Source organism: Ixodes scapularis, unplaced genomic scaffold, assembly GCF_016920785.2.
Source record: "Ixodes scapularis isolate PalLabHiFi unplaced genomic scaffold, ASM1692078v2 PGA_scaffold2__306_contigs__length_199485367, whole genome shotgun sequence".
Classification (NCBI taxonomy): Eukaryota; Metazoa; Arthropoda; class Arachnida; order Ixodida; family Ixodidae; genus Ixodes; species Ixodes scapularis.
The window spans coordinates 7,351,450-7,371,365 of NW_024609857.1; the positions used below are offsets into that span (position 1 = coordinate 7,351,450).

Sequence of the window (19,916 nt, forward strand, 5' to 3'; positions counted from 1 at the left end):
TGGTGACATACACGAATGTCTGTGACGTCAAACAGTGTGTTGTGAAAATGGTGATTAATTTCCTAGGTTGTTTAGAGAGCAATTGGATATTTTACTACGATGCAAGACTATCGAATCTTTCTTTGAACGTAGACAGCAGCGGGACGTCCTTGCCACTTGTGATGGCAAACGCCTAATAAATTAAATACCCTTTTTGAATTCATCTTGTTTCGTTCAGTCCACCAGGATTTTGGTCCCCTAACAGCAAAACAAAATATGATTGAAAAATGAAGCAAGTGGCGACATAGTATGTGGGTTGCATGTGTTGTATTTCACGTCATTTAATTTTCGTGCAATTAAAAAAAACAAAAACCGACGCTTAACTTTGAATAATTGAAGTTGAGGAGATGACCGGACATTGATAATTCCAACTGTGTTGAGAGGTCGAGAGGGTACGATCGGCACGATTCACTCCATGGAGCGTTTTCGTGCTCTGGGAGTGAACCCTTGAGGACACGGACCCTGCAGCACGCGGCCGACGCGGCACTCAGTGGCGCGACACAGATGCTATAAAAAAGTGCCTAGATTACAGAGTCGACGACAACGCGTCGCTGACAACGCTACCGATGCGCGCGCCGCTGCCGGCAGCCGACGACAACAAACACTCCAGCCACTCCAGCGCAGTGCGCACCTATGCGTTCATCTAGCTAGAACTGCGGTGCCTACGTGCCAGTCGGACCAATCAGCCGCCTCCCTATTATCATCTGATCCGACCCTCGGCGTGTGATCAGCAGTGATCAGCATGTGATCAGTGTGATCACGTGGCAAACAAAAGAACGCATGACTGGTCCAACGAGGACGTAGGTTCCGTCGCAGTCTCAGCTTAAGGGTGAACAGAGCGGCCAGCGCCAACCTGGAGCACGCCTGGCACGCCCGCACGCCGACTAGGCGAATCCTGCCTCCGGCCTTCCGACGCCGTGGACACCGCCAGCACCAGCGTCGCGTTGTCGGCTGTGTCCGTGTGTTGAGTGAGCGCCGTTTTGCGCCCACGAGCAGCGAGATACCACAAATGGGTGTGTTTGTCCGTGTCCGCCGTGTGGAAGTGTAGGTGTCAGACGTGGAGCTTACCGTGCTGCGTTTGTTTTCTTTCCTTGAGACGTATCCCGAGTTCGTTCGGTTCTGCGGATAGTCGAGGATTTCCGAAACATGAAGCGATACCGCCGCCACCTGTTTTTCTGCCGTTGCCGCTGTGCCCAGTGAACGCTACGCTGGCGTGACCCCGGACCCCGAGAGATTGTTACGCTGCATATGTGCGTTATGTAGTCCGGTGCAGTGTACGAAAACAGCAAGATGGATTTGAGAGACGCTGAGTACCGACCACTATTTGGCGGGCCAGTCGACAGGCCACTGTTTGATGAGAGCAATGTGCGGGTAAGTTTGTTCAATTGAGCTCAAAACAATCTGGTAAGGTAGGAGCATGCTTCGAATGAAAGTAGTCGAAACAGCAGCGAAAGCGCTTGTTAAACTTACATGTCATGCGATAACCGAAGTTGTCCATCTTCCGTTACGCCCCTTTCGCTGCAAACGTAGCGAACGAACCGCGTCAGGGATGGCGCTTCAGTTTTTCCCGTAATCAGCAGGAATTGGAAATCGCGCTCTGCTTGTTGCTACGTTAAGGATAGGTACTAGCGGGACCTGTCTAGGAAAATTCGACAAAGCCTGCTCAGCCTAGCTGTTCCTCTGGGAAAAACTGGACATGAGTCTGTCTACCCGTGCGTTGATGTAGACGGTTAGATCAGCTATGCGGTGAGCGCAGCTGATAGCAGAGCGACTGTGGTGGTATTCTTTCGCCAGGAAAAGAAAGCACTGTTTCTAGGTGCCAAAATTTAAAAACAACAAATAAAAGAAATATGCATTAATCTAGTCCCTGCAGCACCATGCAAGGTGTGTGACAGAGGAATAAGTCTCTGCTGCATCACCATACAAGTCTCTGTGCTGCATCACCATTTGGGCTCGTCGGTTCATATGAAAGGTCGTGAGCATGCAGGTCATGAGCATGCAATCATCAACCAGTCAGATAGGTTGTGCCACCCCTTTTTTGCACCCAAACCTTCCCAGCCAGCATAGTTCCAAATGCTCTTATGCTAGCTTGTCGGTGTCAATAGACCTCATGCGAAATTGGTTGGTGGTCTGACAACACTGAGAGCGTCGCCATTTTAATGTTGGCAAGCGTCGTCAGTACCGAAGCACAGTGGAGGCATTGTACACAACCGCATGGGCAGTGCGCAACGGCGCGACAGCGTGCACAGGCCTCCGAGAGTTTCGTCGGGCAGTTGCAGTAGGCCGTCTAAACTGTTCATCCACACTCCATAGTCGGAAGGCCGAAAACAGAGCTGCCGTGCCATCGCACATTGCCCGTACAGTTGTCTCCGATGCCTCCACCGTGCTTCGGTACCAACGACGCTTGCCAACATTAAAATGGTGATGCCCTCAGTGTTGTCAGACCGCCAAGCAATTTAGCATAAGGCATATTTGCTAGCAAATAATTGCAAACTGATGTGGTTGTCACTGACTATAGAACCAGTGTATGCTCAGTCTGCTCTCGTATGGTTTAAGGCTGTCCTCTTCTGGCCAATTAACTTGCTATCAGTGCCATTAGGCTCCAGTGTGTCAGTCGGAGCAAGGCACATGTCAACGTACCGGCTGAGTGCATCCCTCCTGTGGGGAGCTGACATGGGCTTCACTGCATCACTTTAATTTATTCATGGGGGCCATGGCGTACGCTCTCCTTCTGCCTAGTAATGTGCCGTCCAACGTTTGCTAGCAAACAATATGCAGGCGGAGAGCGATGCATCAAATGCACGTCTCATTCTTGGTAGGTGGCACTGTACGCGCCATGTAGACATGAGTTGCTTCAGTCTTTCTAAGCTGCTATTTGTGTTCCTGTCTTGGGACCATCTGGGCATGGCCAGGTACACACGCACCAAACTAATGCCAATTACAAAACGTGCAATAAATACGATTTTCATTTTCTCATTTGACACAAAAAAAGAGTGAAAGTGCACTTGCATGGCTGGATGCTTGTATGTGCTATCCCTGTGCTCTTTCCAGGGGGAATCATACAATCATGTATAATTCATGTCACTGTCATCAATTTAAGGGTGCGGTTGAACAGTATTGAAGAATATTGACTGGTTTAGGACTTTGCCTGACAACTTCTTACAAATGCTGACACATTCAGAGATTTACATAAAAGCTGCAAGGAGAGGCTTTGCCCTCTGTTTCCCATGGAGAAGTTGTGTTACTTTATGACACTTTATGACACTCAAAAAAGAAAAATGTCCCGATTTAGTTGGCGGTCACCTCCCTTCCACTTGTTTTCTCTCGGCATTTCAATCACGTGGTGGAGAGCTGGAGCAACTTCGCCTTCACGACCGAGATGCTTCGTGCGCAGAATTTCAAATAAATCTCTCGCCGTCAATATTGCTCCAAAAACATATATATATATATGTATATATATATTTGTTTTTTTCGTAAAGTTTATTTTTTTTACATGCGTGTCCCAACCAGTGTTGTACGGAACGGCGCCGTTCCATTTTGCACTCATGGAACTGGAACAGGAACGGGTTACATTTCTATTGGAGCGTAAAAAGGAACGGTGTTCCTTTTTTTCGTTCAGTGGAGTTATTTGTATTTTATTTCTGAAAGGGAAATTCTAAAAGTATAAAAACAATATCCATCTAAACGAAGAGCAGGATTTCGTTAACTTTTTGGTTACATACCATATGGTTAATTTTGTGTGATACTCGCTTGGTGACAGTCGGGTGCTAGTGGACATTGATTCTTTTTTCAGTGCCCGAGATTGCGGCACAAAAAGCAAAACTTTTTCTCGAAGGAAAAGACACAGAAAGAAAGAAATTTCAAACTCGGCTACTTTCTTTGCTTCCACGAATTCTCATACACCCAGAAATCTAAGGCCGACTGCAGCCATCACTGAACTTCCACAAATAGATGTACAGTTACAACAAAAGAGCAGGTTACCCGACATCGAACGCGCCCTTGCATCCTGAATATTGGTGACATGAAATATACAAAAAAAATTAATTTTTATTTCTTCTCCCCTTGTTCCCTATCTTCAAACTGAACAACGAATCCAGCCTCCATGAAGAAGGACTTGTACTTTTCACGACCCTTCCAACAGCCCTACCTTCTTCACTTGCTCGTCTTGCGGACAGCAACATCGAGAAGCAACTGTTGTTATGTTTGAACAAGTGACTTCGTTAGATTGAAATGCGTGAGGTTGTTGTGAAACGCTCATGCAATGTGAGGTAACAGTAGATTTCGCTCGTCTGAATCGCCCACCACAAAATATGGTTAAAAGCTGAGATTTTTAAAGGTGAATATATCAACAAATGAAACACTGCTTCCGCTTGACTTCTTCTCTTGGTGCTTTTCCATCACTGCATTCAAATTTTATGTTGCCATTTGGTGGGATAGATAAAAAACAACAAAAACCACTTTGTTTGATCTAATTGTATATGATAATCGTCAAAATACAAATTTAACGTATATGTAACGATACATTCCATTTCTTTAACTGTAATGGGAACGAGTTCCTTTTTCGCATATGGAACTTGTAACGAGAACGCATTCCAAACATCAGAAGGAACGAGGAACGAGCTTTCGTTCCTTTTTTTGAGGAACGTGTACAACACTGGTCCCAACTCCCAACCAGACTGTTTAAAATTAAAAAAAAAAAAAAAAAACTTTTTTAAATTTTTTATATTTATGGCTTTTTAACAGGCTACTGTAAACAACTTTATTTTTGCACACTTAATATTTTTTTGAAGGGTGGGTCTTAACAATATTTTGTGGGCACAAAATTTTGCGATTGCGAGTAGTATGCTGTGAATTCAGTGCCACGGGTAATATAATTCTGTGATCTATTTTCTACTATAATTTGCAAGTTGCAAAACTTGTGAAATTAGGTCCTCAGAAAAACAAAGTTGTTTACAGTATATGGCAAATATTTAAAAGTAATTTTGCCATGCTTTTGAGAAAGAGTTTCAACTACTAAGCTTTTCACACATTGAACTGGTGTATATATTTATTCATCTGTTCTGGGGGCCAGTCACTAAATATTTCATTCAATGTTCTGTAGCCATTTCTGTCTTCATGCATGCTTGTCCGTTGTCATTTTTGTTTTTCATATTTTTATATGTTACTCCCCAATGTATGGAGAAAACAAAATCACAAATAGATAAAAAAAGAAAAAGGTATTTTTTTAGGAAAAAAAAAGACAAGACTGGCACTAACATTTTTTTTTTTTTTTTGCATATTGTCTTTTAACATTTTGCCAAGTTTGGCACATATGTAATGGAAAAAGTGCAAATAATAGCAAGCTCAAATTTTGTATCTCTGATCTTATATGACCATTTATATATTTGATCTTATCTGATCTTATATGATGAATATTCTGCTAGGCACCATACAGGTGGAAATTTCACAGTTGTCTAAATTGACTTCTCTGCACATGAAAATGAGACAGGACTGTCAGTATAGGTGTGCTGCGAGACACATTTGTTGTGAATATGACTTTGGCACTTTGTTTCCATTTACCCATATATGTTAGCGTTGAACACCAAACCTTATCTTCCAATTTGATGCCAGTCTTTCACTGGTGTGAGAAAAATTGTGAAGTCATTAACCACATGTTCATTTGAACTTTGTTGCATTCTGTATGTAGAAAGCAAAACTTTTAGAAGCTCTTTCAGGTAATTTCTCTGGGTGACATTCTTCCCAGTAAAAGAGGATGATGTTTTATGTGATAGTATACCTGCCGAATTAAATTGGCTTGTTGGTTTGGTTATGTCATGAGGGTAATATGCCAAAAAGAAGATAACAAAATTGAGAGTACAGGTTGTCCTGTTGCTACCTTCCACTTTGTCCTTCTTTTTGGGGGGGCATATCATTTTTAAGATATTTCTGCTGTTCTATGACGAATTGCCTTTTGTAAAAGACACTGAAATAATGCTTGATGGCACTTGCTAATATGATGTCTTTCACATGTTGCAGGAACGAAGGATACATGTGCTCATAGCAATCTTCACTGTAATCTTGGTGCTGGTGAGTGGTCTTCTTTCTTACTCCCTCTAGGCACCCTTTGAATTAAAGTTTGTGACCAGATTGATGTAATGACCGACTGAGCTTCAACAAGCTCCTACTTGACTGATTCAATATAATTTCCAAGCATAAACAATTTACAAAAGCTTTCAGAAACACCAGTAATTTCTGAAATACCTATTATGTGTAAAAGATGGAGAGAGAGAGATATTTTTGTCACATTTGTTAACAGTAAATTTCTCATTCTGCTCCCCCCTTTACTACTTTCGATTGCTGCATTTAATATTAACCCAAAAACATTTCTATCCAAGGATTTTACCATAGGCACCATAGTTTATCTTTTTGTTATAGTTTCATTATTAGAGTATCTTCCTTTGTTTCATTTCTTTCATGTATTGGTAACATAACTCATTATATTTAGTCAGCTTTAGATTGCAGTGCAATATGAAGTACTCTGATATTTACCTCGAGCCCGTGGCATTGCACTTTAATTTCAAGACAATACATCACAACAATGCTGAACAATTATGTTGCTTCTACAAAAAGTTATTAGCACTAGAGCAAAGTTCACATTGTCTTTGACACTGCAGCACAACAAAGAGGACATTGTGCCCCTTTTTTGAGCCATAATATTTTTTCCTTACCCACTTCTTTTTGTTTTTCTTCACAGGATTGTTTTAGTTTTATTATCTAACGGCCATAGTATCACAGACTTCTCTAATTATAAATTAGACATCTACATTGTGTTCTGGAACTGGTGATTTTGTGTGATATGCTTTTGACACCCCTTTAATTCCTTTTCTTCCCTCAGATTACCCTTATTCTAGCATTCTTCTACTCTGTCCACCCACCCTGCGGGAGGCACATATACTTTGCCCTCTGCATCCTCTGCCTGTGTTTTACACATGTTATCTTGGTGAGTACCTGCCTACATATGTTGAAATTGTCTCTGTTAGATAGGGGTCACACCTGTGTGGTCCTACTGAACCTGACACTAACCGCTTTTGTTCTGTTGTGTTCATGACTGAATATTAGAACACTCCTTAGGCTCATTGGTGGAAATACTGAATGAATACGTTGGCCATGCTCTGCACCTTTGGACATGCTTTGAACAACATGGCTGACAGACATGCAGTAAGGGGTGGGGTCATGATATGAAGTGCATATAAATATAAAGAAATAAATGAACTGAAGCTCCTAGACTGTCAATACTGTATGTAGGAGTTATATGAATCAGGTCATTTTTACTTAATCGTGAAATTCTGTTGTGTAAGATGCAGTAAAGCAGTTTTCCAGAAAGGTGCAGATACAGGGATGGGCAAAATACATGCAAATATGTATTGAAATACAAATACAAAATACATCGTCAAAATGTATTTAATTACAAATCTAATTACATTTCCAAAAAAGCATTTAAGTACAAGATACAAATACAACCAAATGTATTTGGTCTCCTGCAAATACTTTTCCAAATACATTCCTCAAAATTTGCGTCAGCGACTTCAGGGTACCTGCAACGGGTTTCCGAGTATCTCATTTAAATTTTGCGTCGCACACTCGGGAGGTAGTGTGCGAGGCTGTAGTGACGTAATAGAAATATAATCACAAAAATGTAATCAGCTTGGACGTAATAGGTGAAAAAAGTACAGAGCTTCAAGCAGCTTTTTTTGTCGATTACATTTTGGTATAAACCAACAAAGAACCGAGACGACCAAGACGTGCAGCACTAGCTAGAGAATTTTTTATTGTTGCAACTCGCACCAGTTACGAAAATCTGGACGACTCGCGCATTTAGAATATTCCAGGCAAAAATGTGGATGGAAATCAGGCTGGAAGGTATCACAAGTTGTCACAGGCACTTATTTAGCCAGTCTGCCTGTGAACGTCGATTTCGTCATTATTCTTGCCCTGGACTAGCACCGTAATCACAAAGTCACTAAACGTGTGTGCTTGATTGAGAAACACTGCATTTGGTGCAGGACGTAGTCTTCTTCCTGCTCTGGACAGTGCCTTTAAAATAAAGCCGGAGGAGAAAAAGAAAAAAGCCCCATGGCCGAATAAAGGATGAAGACTATATCCACATGCATAAAAACAAAAATTATCGTGACAATAAATTTGAGGGATGTATTTTCGCCCACAAAATTGTATTTAATTACAATTGTATTTGAAATGCCCACGTTTTAGTATATAAATACACACATCAAATACATTACCCAATCTGTAATTGAATAAAAACGCAAAATACACAAAGTATTTGAAATACGTATTTTAAATACTTGTACTTCAAATACTGCCCATCCCTGTGCAGAAAGATGATGTTTTGTGAAAATACAAAGCACATTAGGTACTTGATACTTTATAGACAACAAATTTTTGTCCCTATGTTGTCCTAAAGCATTTTTCGTCTGGTATCAATGCTGCTGGTTCTTGTATATTTACGAAATAATACAACGATAGAAGTGCTGCACCAAATTGCGCCATGAACGAAAGTCTGCTACATCTTGTGCCAAAATGCAACTTTTGCTAAGAAGTGTGCCAAACCTGCGCCAAAATAGGCTTAAGCAAAGCAAAGAAAATAAAAATATATTATTGGGAGAAGTAGGAAGAAAGGAAACTACACAAATATATATTTCACAGCATCTCTACTGACCGTATAGTTTGTTTCATCTTACTTAGATCAGAGCACAATAGAAGGCTCTAGCACATAAAACTATGAACACGCATATTAAAAGCATGTCACGGGGCATTCGCTGTAGTTGATTGCTTTAGTCAATGAAATAACATGCACAGGAAGATGGATGAATGTCATGGTGTCGCACTTGACGCTGTTTGGTTGGTCCCATTGGCTCATGGCGTCTGCTGCGCTTTGAATTGAGGTGAAAAAAGGTTTAGAGATTGCTTGTCAACCGCACTGGCCGGTTGATGCACTAACGGGTTGATCGCTGGCATAGTCTAAGTTTCTAGACGGATGTTGACGACATGAGGAGCAAAAGGTTGCGAGCTAAGATTGCAAAATAGTAGGATGGCGGCTACTTTGATAAGACAGAACGAGGGCCTTATAGCACTCCTGATTAGATCACTTGATTATCATGCCTGTTGCATGCCTCCCTGCCGCCTCACTCACGCCAGCACGCGGGTCGAGCTTTATTGCTTTGCACCCGAGTGCTAGGAGCAGCGGCTGACATGGGTGAGCACCTGGGTTAATGCGATAGACTCGGAAATTATGCTCAGAACTGTTCCAGGTCTACTATTTTTGTCCTAATTTTAGGTTGATCTCTAAATTAAAAAAAGAAAAAAAAGAAACTACTACAAGAAAAAGAGAGAACAAAAATGCAGATCTTTTTTTTTTAAATGGTTGCGGTAGTCAAAGGCAGTTCCTGCTTAGCTGTCGATCAAAGAAGCAGCAGACTTTGACTTCACTCTGGTACCAATGCACTAGAGCACTGTCAATTTTGGAGCACAAGTGTAGGTTATATGTTGGTGGTTGTTTTTGCAGTTTACAATATTAGAGTATTGAGTTGGGTAGGTTTTTAAAACTTGGAAAGGGGGGGAGTGCATTTTTATGATAGACATACTTTAGCTTCTGCTGGTTTTTGCAGTCATTTTACGGAAATTATATTTACAGGCTAAGTAAACTACCAGGTGTAAAAATGGGAGGAGAGAGAGGCTTTATCCCAAGTTGTGTAACAGAATAATTTAATGGCCTAGTTGGTTAAACATAGTACACAAAATTAGCTCAATGGACAAACACAGGAAGAACGATTAGACAAGACAGAGGACTACTTACAACTGATGTTTTATGAGAGGATAGAAGTAAACAAAGGTAAAATTGAGTCTAAGACCATAGAAAGAGGAGAAGAAAGAATATGCTACAGAAAGGGGGGGGGGGGTAAAGAAAAGACAAGGTCAGAACAATGAAAAAAAAAAAAAGAATAAGGATAAAAGAAAATAAATATCGAAAAAAATATGCTAAGGAAAGAAAAAACAAAAGAACAGGGCTAACAAATTTGAAAAGGAAGCTATTTTGAAAAATATTCCTATGAAAAATAGTGCATATACTGGAGTTCCTTCGTTGACATGTTTACCAATGGAGCACTAACACATGCATCTCCTCTGGTTGCTATGACTTGGGCTTCGCCTATTTCCCGTGTTCTTTTGTCCACACTTCGTCGCAGGATCTTTGTGCAAGCAAACAACGGATGTCACTCACAGTCCCTCACGTGTACTGGTAGATTTCCTGACACCACGGATTTATGAGAGAGAGAATGTTCGCTCCGCCTAATGTATGCACCATCCTGATTGGACAACGTAGGACTTCCTACAAGACATCGGAATCTTGTAAACGACCCCGATGCAGTAGTTGACATATTGGTGGACATGTCTCGCGCCACATTCATCGTGCCGGTCTTGGGGGGCATTTTTTGGGGGGCAGAGCCTTCTTAGCTTATCCGGAGCAGAAAGAACTACCTGGACTTGGTATTTGGCAGCGACTTTCTTAAAGTTGTGAGATATACGGCAGATGTGTGGTACTGCCGCTGGCCGGCGTCGTCAGTCTATATTCTTCTCTTGTGTTCTTTTTGGTTTTAACGAACCTTCGGCAACTTCTCACATGATAGAGGCGGGGTACCCTGAAATCTGTAGCTGTAGTACTTGCGCTCCAAAGCTCTGTTTTGCTGAATGCATACAAGACTTCTTCAGTGCCTCAGTCAAACAGCTGGAAACAGTTCCTTTTTTTATGAGTTTGGAGTGTGCCGAATTATATTGGGGTAGTCGTTGTTTAGATCTTGGTGAATACATCCAGCATACATGGTTCGTTTGAAAGGTAAGCCACAAATCTAGAAATTCGAGGATGTGTTCACTCCGATGGAGCTGCAAGTTTCCAAAATAACTGTGGCATACCCGTAGAGTCCTTCCTCAAACTTTTGACTGTCCACCCGAACAAATTTTTCCATTGTAAAATTTTGAATATGGTGAATTTTTGTTTTTGAGCTCTTTAAAGTCTTTGTATCTTAAGCGACTCCTATTCTTTCAGATCCACTGGTACCGGGAGGGAAACGTTCTGGATCCCAAGTTCAGGAAACTCATTTATGCCAACACTGTGATCATAGTGTTGTTCTGTATTTCTGCAATATCCTATTTTGTGGAGGGCTGCTCTGGCAAAGCTTGACCAAAGCAGGCAGCCGGAAAGTCCAGAGATTACCGGTGTGTTATTGTTCTGCAAAGATGTTGAAGAGCACCCAGGGTTGGATACTGGACTTGTGTGTACTTGAGCCAGCAACAGACAGCCTCCTGAAACAAAAGCTGCACACTCAACCCCCGTGGAATCTTGGGGACCATATAGTCTCCAGTAACATGAAAGACCTGCTCGGAGCATATGGCCGAAAAGTGCGGTGCTCGGTGCGGACAGTTCTATATTGCTTCGAGAGCGTGCGTTGATGATAAACATTCTCTTCCCCCGAAGCTACATGGAGTTGCCCAATGCAAGAGCATCCCCCTGCCCCTTTCTCCCACCAGCCGCAATCTTGGCTACACTCAGTTCAGTCTTTCATATTGCTGCAGACTACATTCCTGGTGCCTCTATTGCAGTTCTTTTAATCAGAAGGTAGCACTCAAGAGTTCCTGTTGGTGTTTAAAAGTGTGAGGGACTTGCCATGGGAGTTTTCATCATGAACAGCACCAGTCATGTTTTTACTGTTGTGTATAGATTAACTCGAATGTCATAGGTAAATATTTTGAGGCTGCAAGAATGTCACAGATGCCATTGTTTACCTAATACCTCATCTCCCAGACTAAAGTTGCCCCGGTGCCGGCTTTTTCTGCATGGTTTACTGTGCTAATTTGGTATGTGTGCATTCTGCTTTTTATTTTACTGCACAGAGTTTTTGTTTGTGGATTGTGCCATTTGTTAGAGTAGTCTTGTGCACAGCAATCACTGGTTGCTGTATTATTAAGGGAAATCAATGTTACAGAATTCAATCAAGTGGTAAGAATTGTGCTGAAGAATTTTGAGTGGGTTTGGGAAGGGGTCATTTTGGCTACTTTGTGTAGTTACATGGGCATTGCAGTATGATGACACGACGCATAATAACAATTTTGTTTTCATTGTCGCTGCAGATGTTATGAAAGAAAAGATGACACCTATAGATATTGCCTGTACAAACCACTTTTTCATTATTTTGTGCATGGTTACAGATAAGACGGAGTGACCCATGTTATGTAGCTGGTATGATCTTGCTGTACAATAAATACAAATATGGGGAAAATTCTGCATTTCCAAGAGTTCAAAAATAATTTTATGTGGACCATATATGTACACTGTGTTTTAAGAATTGATGTAATAAATTTGGTCAAATCTATTGGTGAATGGGCGTCACAAATACGTTCAGCTTTGTTAGAAATTTTGTTTGCAAATTAACTAATTAGGAAGGCATGTTTCCTATTGCCAGAGTGGTGGGGTAGTGAGGGAAGACAGGATCTAAGCCCCTTCAAATTAGTCCTAAAACTGTTTCATATACGCAACTAATTCATCACGAAAGTGCGGCTAGATGGTACATTTATCTCGTTAGAATGTACAAAGAAAAACATACCTCGACACTTCGAACACTTGAAACTTTAGGAGCAAAAAAGTGGACAAGACACACAGAGGTTGCAAACACAGCTGCGACGTTTATTCCCATTTTCTTGTTTACAAAGGTGGCCCACCAACGGTCTTCAGATGTGGAAAGTAGGACATCATCAGCTCGGTGAAAGTTAAAACCACTTTTTTATGAATCTACAAGCCTTTTACAAGTCAGCTTAAGTGGAAAGAGAACAGCAGATAATTAGGGCATTTGACTGGGAAAGAAAAGAACCCAAGCGAAGTTTGAATTCATTTTCTTTCCCCCCCTTTCCCAATTTTTCTAAATTAATAAACCTCCTATCGGCACACACTTTTTTTTTTTTTTTTTCGCATTGGCATTGGGAAGTTTTTACGCTTTCCCTTCAACATGTTCAGGGCATTAGCATGTAGAATTTTATCGTTTCATTTTCGTATTATGTTCGCTGCTTTCCTTTCGCCCTTTGAGCGACGTGAACGATCCTCTGGGTCGGACCTGCCCCTTTTAGCCAACAAGCTCCACCCACAAAACCCTCCACCCTTTACACTTGAGCAGAACGAGCACCGGAGAGGAGAAAACCAGCAATCATGGCGAACAGCTTGCTATGTAGAAGAACTTGTAGTTGGGCTGCAGTAGTTGGGGAACGGTATGAAGCATGGTGTAAGGCACCAAAAAACCACGGACACAAGGACGAAGAGAGAGACAGAGAGAAGTGTTGAAAAGAAAGGAAGCCTGGAACTTATTAGCCACACCATCGATTGGGGCAAGCCAGTTCCAAGTTGGGGATGGGGAATGAGTGGATCAAAAGAAAAGATTAGAAAGGTGAAGAGGGAAGACAGAAGGCACCTTGGGATGAGGTCACAGTTACTTGATTAGGTTTGTCCACTACAGTATATCCATTCACAGCACTGTGAAGACACACACCGGTGCCTGTGCCTGTGTCTTCTTTCTTGTGTTCGTTGTTTTTTGCACCATGGTTGCTGGTTTCCTGCTTTGATTTCCTACGAAGAACCCCGATAAACATGAGAAACACCTGACTTTTTAAAAATAACTTTTGCTGTACAAAAGTTTTTTTGTTTTGTTTTTTGAAATTTTAGATGTGTGCTCGATCTCTAATCGGTGAAGTGCGCCGAGAAACTGTGGGAGTTGAGGAGGTGAGAGTGTGCGAGGACGTTGAAACGCCGAGCTCTGGTTGGAACAATTAGTGGGTAGACCTTAAGTAACTGGATCGTGGGAAAGGCTCATGAAATGAGCAATTACTCCTTGACCTCTCCAATCTTGCTGAGCCAATCTAAATTCGCTGGCTTTATGGAGACGTTTCTTGTATGCGAGATTTTGTTATCCACACATTGGTGAAACAAGCGTACCTCTTCGTACCGCCACCAATGCGGTGTCGGTGCTTGGAGGCGTTGAAAAATAATTTTCCGGTTTTGAAATACGGAAGAACAATATATATGTAAGAGGTCTGTGGAGATTGGCATGATTGATAAGTAATTGATTGCATGCACAGTGCCAAAGACGCTTATATTGGCGAGGAATGCCTTCAGCACGATGATGCTCCATGGTGATCCTGGTGCAAATGGGTTAGAACGACGATCTCGAAGATTTGAAGGGGCCAAAATGGCGATTGCCATAGTAAAAAAATCAGATTAGTCAATCTCCTTGTGAGGTTTTGGTCGTTTGTATGTATAGTATCTGTTACTGTTCGGCCAACAGGCAGGGAAGGCAATGGCGCGCTACTTCCCCAGGATCCAGTGACTATGTAGACCTAAAGCTAGATAGATGCCTTTGTCTCTGCGATCATCGAATGCATTTGAATGCGAGAGTCAGACGTTGGACGCCGGCGTTCCGCGTTCTATCTAACATGTTCAACAAGTGCAGTGGAGACTAAGGCAGCTATAGCTTTAGGTCTACCCACTAATCCTTCCAATCGGAGCTCGGCGTTCTGACGTCTCCTCCGCTCTCTCATCTCCTCCTCTCCCTCAGCGGTGGCATGGTCAGACAGTCGGTCACCAAGGATTGTCATACGTGCCTTTGTTCCAAATGGCTACAATTAAATAGTAACTCGTGCGATCTACTAAAACTCTCTATTATTGTCGCATTATGGTGAGCGTGAAGCATTATAAGGGTTTGTACGAATTGTAAATTAAACCTTAACTCCCTGTTTCAGCTTATGTTGTACCGCAGTGAAGGCTAGAAGGGCGAGCTCATAACGAGAGCTTGTGCTGCCGAGATGTGCACTAGAGCAAGGAGCTCGCGCTTGTAGCCTTTACTGCGGTACATCATAAGATGAAACGGAGTACAGATATATATTTTTTTTCAACGGTTGCAGTTTTTATTGTTACTACCCGTAAAACTGTTACTACCTGTAAAAACTGTACAGAGAGGACGTGCGGGTTGGTGTTATGGGCATACCTACTGCATGGGCGCCAGCCTTTCCGTAACACCTAACACCCAGCACGTCCCTACCCACCCAAAGTGCAATAACATATCAAATATCGCCGAACAACACCAATATTTTGACAAACACCGAAAACCATCCGTTGCTTATATATGCATTGAACCAACTCAGATATATAGCAATCAACCAACTAGCTCAGCTTCAAGCCGTGTCCATCTGTTGATTTTCTTTACAAATACCAAAAAGTGGTGCTTTACCTTCCATTTTGGCAGAGGAAGGGAAAGGGTGCGCGAACAGTGTATGTATGCTTCACGGGTAATTAAAAAAAAAAAAAAGAACAAATTTATAGCAAATTTGTAGGAATGAAAACATGTTATAAAACAAAAAACAAAATTAAATCGGAAAAAAGGAAAAAAAAAAAAAACTGTATTCGTCCGCGACAGGACTCGAACCTGCAATCTTCTGATCCGAAGTCAGACGCCTTATCCATTAGGCCACGCGGACGGGACGATAGAGGTGCCCAATCAAGTGAATCGGACTACGTTTAGGACTTGCAACCCGCAAAGTTTATTTCTTCATTGCTTCTCCCCCATCCCCTCAATACCGGGTGTTTGTGAGACATCCGAACCCGGCTGTTCGCACAGCAAGCACAGCGCAAATAAACTAGACATGGCGGAGAGCTCCAACTCCGTGAAAACGTAGCCCCCAGCCGTTCGGGCAAGATGCCAAAATGTCAACACTTACAATTACCGGAATAAAATGTTGGAGGTAAAAAACTTTTCTCGCCAATGAGAGGACGCCGTCCGCGAGAAGCAGCAGACGAAATGCCTCTATTTGCGACCGCACGTAACAGATGGCGCCACTTGTCCTTGAAGCTTGAAACTGGCGGCAAATTTAAAATACCTGACAAAAGTATCGTATCCTTGCTCCCAACTTTGTCGGTTATTAATAGAAGGAAACAAAACTAAATAAAATATCTGAAATTGTAGTCGCTCGGTTTTTTTTTTTTCATGAAAAGGTGTCCCGATAAATACCGGAGCAGACGTCGTCTCTTCACGAACGCAGACAGTCATCTACGCGCACCAGCATTGATTGTTAATATTCAGTTTTATTTTATTCCCACTGGTATTCCTTATGCGCAGTGGCGTACCAACTTGTTTTTGAGTAAAAGGGCAAACCAGGTGCCTTGCTTCCCACTCTGAAAACAGGGGGGGGGGGGGGGGGGGCAGGCGCCGCCCCCCATTTCCATTTTCCCGGGGGAGGCAGGCTGAGAAGTTCTCCGGGAAGGGGGGGGGGGGGGGGGGTGCTGCGCGTTATCTTTTTGCCAGAACTGGAGATTGAAGCTAACGAAAGCACGCTGGGATTCCATTTCCCATATATTTTGTCAATAAAGGCAACGTGGCCGTTATTTTCTTTACATGCCACTACTATAAAAGAGCGTTACATGGCACGTAAACAGCGTCTCGGTAAGGATCATGGCCCGGGCCCGGGCCATGGGGGACCAGGGGGGCACGAGCCCCGATGCCCCCCCGAAGTTAACGCCCATGGGTACGCCCATCCTTATGTGGCAGTTAAGGAGCGTTTTACTGCAAGCCAATCATAACGCGAAATAAGAATTGAAAACATGATAATACCGCATTGCGAGGAAATGAATACGTAAAGTGTGCTATTAAAACTTTTTACTGACTAAAAAGAAACCTAAAAAGTCGAGCTGCATTTTTATGGCGGGATTTACATCAATAAAAAGTTGTGTATTGAAGTGTATTTTAAATGCAGAGTAATTCTTTCGTCCACATAGTTTTCAATAATATGATGGATCGGCCAGTCAATCTGCCGTGTTTAAATATAAATTTAGTGATAAATATATATATGTTTTGTCTGACTACAGTGATTTAAATCAAATAAATGTAATTTATTTGAAAACATTTTTTTTTTCCACCGTACTTACAATGCATAGTACTCGGCGAGCCAACCTTTACACAGTCTACGGAGGGATTACAGCCATGGCTTGCACATGACATCAGTCCGCTCAGTGTCAGTAGACGAAGCTCTTAGCTGTCGAAAATAATTTACAACAGAAGCCGAAAGGTATGCATGTTTCACGCGCACAAACGTGACTATGGATCTACACGGCAGGACTCAGACTTATGGCACTTCTTTGTACTTCACTCAAAGAAATGATCAAATGACGTCTCGAAAGACGATAGCGCGTTTTCACATGACGATTTCCATTTTTGTTTTCAAATTTGAAAGGTGTGTTTTGAAGTAGGAAGTTGTACTTTCCTCGGAAAGTACCAGGAACAAAAATACTTCGAGCAAAGTACAAGTACATACTCAGACAATGTACTTCAAGTAAAGTACAAGCGTTCTCTAAACCTACTTAAAAGTACTTTCCCAACAGTGACTGGTGCATGCATCTTGCACCATTGAACATTTTTCTCGGCCTGGACAAGCAGGGGTGAGTGACCACTAACATGATACGATGACGTCACATACAAGCCATGATACTGGGTTTCACGATAACTCAAAGTGCACTAATAAGACGCACAAATCGATATGCACACATAAGAGCGCAAAGTCACGTCGCATTCACTGAACTTGATTGTACTTGGTTTCACCATAAGTCCTAGCGCAGTCAAAGGCCAGACTCCAACACACGCGCATTAGCTAAAATCGCGAGATCATAACCCAAAATTGGAAAGTAAAAAAAAAAAAAAAAAAAAAAAAAAAAACGCTTCCGTTTTTTAATTTAGGCAAATTACTTGGAAAAAAATGATTGAAATATAAAGTAATTTGACACGAAATCATTATTTACAAATGATTTTGAGAAAAAGTATTGAAATGCAAAATACAACACAAACAACGGGGGGTACTTTATAATCTTCGAAACCATTTCTAAGTAGATTTAATTCTATAGTGTAGTTTGCCATCTTTAAATTTCACCCACCCACTTCCAAAAAAAAAAAAAAAAACTTTTTTTTTAATGAAAGGTTGAATTCCTAAAAATAAGATAGCAGCTTCACAAATATTTAAAATCGCCGAAATTTTTTTAAATTAACAAAATAAATTAGATTTATTTAATTTAATTCAAATTCATACGATTTAAATCAAATTTATATGATTAAAATTTTAGATCATATTAATTTGTTTAAAATAACTGAAGCAAAAAATATGTTTATTCACCACTAGATGCATCTCCCAACATGGTAGATTGATTGATTGATCAATTCGTCCGACCACTGATAACAATGCGAAAAACAATGCGGAACAAAGAATTACTCTTTAAATTACAGTTTAATTAACAACTTTTTATCGATACGATTTTCGCCATACTAAAACAAAAGCAGCCTGATTTTTGTAATTAAAAAAATAAAGATGTTTTCTTTTTTTTTTGCGCGTTCTGACTTGATTGTTAGGGACATTTTATTTCTAAGTTTCAGATAGTTCCCTTTGCGTTCTGATTTTGTTGCAGTGGGATGTTATGTAGCCGATGAAAAAAGTGGAAGGTGGAAATTGTAGAAATCAAGTTCATCGCTTTGGTCCGTTGAGAAGAGCACTTCCTTTTTCTTGCGTTCATCTTTATATAAATCTTTCTTACTTGATGATTCTTTGATTTAAAGGGATACTTCGACGAAATTTAAAATATACTCATCGTGTTCAAAAATAGGTGGAGTAGGATCCACAATATTCGTAAATGACAATCGCACGTTTGTATTTTGAGCCTGATGGCCAGTAAGTTGAGGGATGTCCCTACAAGAGTGTAGGGTAGGGAAGGGGGGGGGGGGGGGGGGGGGGAGAGGTTTGAAGGAAATGTACTAGATGCATAAAAAAAAAAACACAACGCACTGCTGACTTTGCCTACGCTGTACCTGCAACCCTCAAATTGCTAAGCCCCAAATGTCACATGCCTGAAAACAAGCTATTTTATTGCAATATATAATTTTTGATTTAACTAATGCTGGGGCTGAGACCCCCATGCTGATGGCTGTATTTTTAGTTATAAACGGCCCACTCTGGCAAGCGCTCGGAGAGTAGCCAACGGAGAGCACGTGACATCCCCCGCAATCATGACGTAGTTCGTCTCGGGACCAGCAAAGCTGCGGCGGGGCTGACGTGGGAGGGGATGTCGTAGTCGTTCCAGCCACCGAAGCGGCTCCTCTTGTATGAATTTTGAGTGACGGGTTAATCTTCTATAATCCTGTAGAGGGACAATGGCGACTTCTGGGACACACAAAGACGAATCTCGGGGAGAGGGGAGTTCCTCCTTCCTTTCTTCTCTCGTCATGGCCGGAGGCGAGACAGTTATCGTCACTACCTGTCAAGGTCCCTAGACGGGCATTACAAGCGAGGCGTTAGCGGCATCCAGGTGTGCTCTTTGCTAATGTCGTTTAATTCGTTGTAAATTTCTTTTTCCTGTATTTTTTAACAGGATATTGGCTTGTGCGATGTGATAGTGCTCCTTTGAACACATATAGACCAAAAAGGAAGCGCCAAAATTTCGTTGTAGTATCCTTTAAATTCGAAAGCATCAAATGACAGACAAACGGTAAATAAAAAAATATTTTCAAGATTATTTTATTTTTATGGTTTGACTTAAATTGTCATAGTAAAACTGATCTGATTTAAATCACGATTTAAATAATTATATGAATCACTATTTAAATAATGATTTAAATTGCTATTTAAATCACATTAATTTTTTTTAACACACTGCATTTGACTCACCTCAAGAATGCCCGAAATTGTACTTAATCACAATTTAATTTAAAATACCCAATTTACACCATTTAAGCGCAATCGACGTATACATTTCTTAC

General features: G+C 41.5%; 1 protein-coding gene and 1 non-coding gene across 2 annotated transcripts; one reads left to right on the forward strand and one right to left on the reverse strand.

Annotated features, from left to right (window-relative positions):
• Positions 1 to 601: 601 nt before the first annotated feature.
• LOC8024877 (transmembrane protein 243) lies at positions 602 to 12,458 on the forward strand. Its single transcript, XM_002407271.5, has 4 exons — positions 602 to 1,410; positions 6,055 to 6,105; positions 6,914 to 7,018; positions 11,135 to 12,458. The coding sequence occupies exons 1-4, from the start codon at positions 1,330 to 1,332 to the stop codon at positions 11,267 to 11,269; spliced, it is 372 nt and encodes a 123-aa protein (XP_002407315.1). The 5' UTR covers positions 602 to 1,329; the 3' UTR covers positions 11,270 to 12,458.
• A 3,072-nt stretch (positions 12,459 to 15,530) lies between these two features.
• On the reverse strand, positions 15,531 to 15,603 carry Trnar-ucg. Its single transcript has one exon. It is a non-coding gene; the product is annotated as a tRNA-Arg (tRNA).
• Between the last annotated feature and the right edge of the window lie 4,313 nt (positions 15,604 to 19,916).

What these genes read in the sequence shown, in the direction of transcription:
- LOC8024877 (XM_002407271.5), top strand. Translation starts at nt 1,330, where the DNA reads ATGGATTTGAGAGACGCTGAGTACCGACCACTATTTGGCGGGCCAGTC. An exon ending in TTGATGAGAGCAATGTGCGG is followed by an intron (nt 1,411 to 6,054) that starts GTAAGTTTGTTC and finishes CACATGTTGCAG; the next exon opens with GAACGAAGGATACATGTGCT. An exon ending in TCACTGTAATCTTGGTGCTG is followed by an intron (nt 6,106 to 6,913) that starts GTGAGTGGTCTT and finishes TTCTTCCCTCAG; the next exon opens with ATTACCCTTATTCTAGCATT.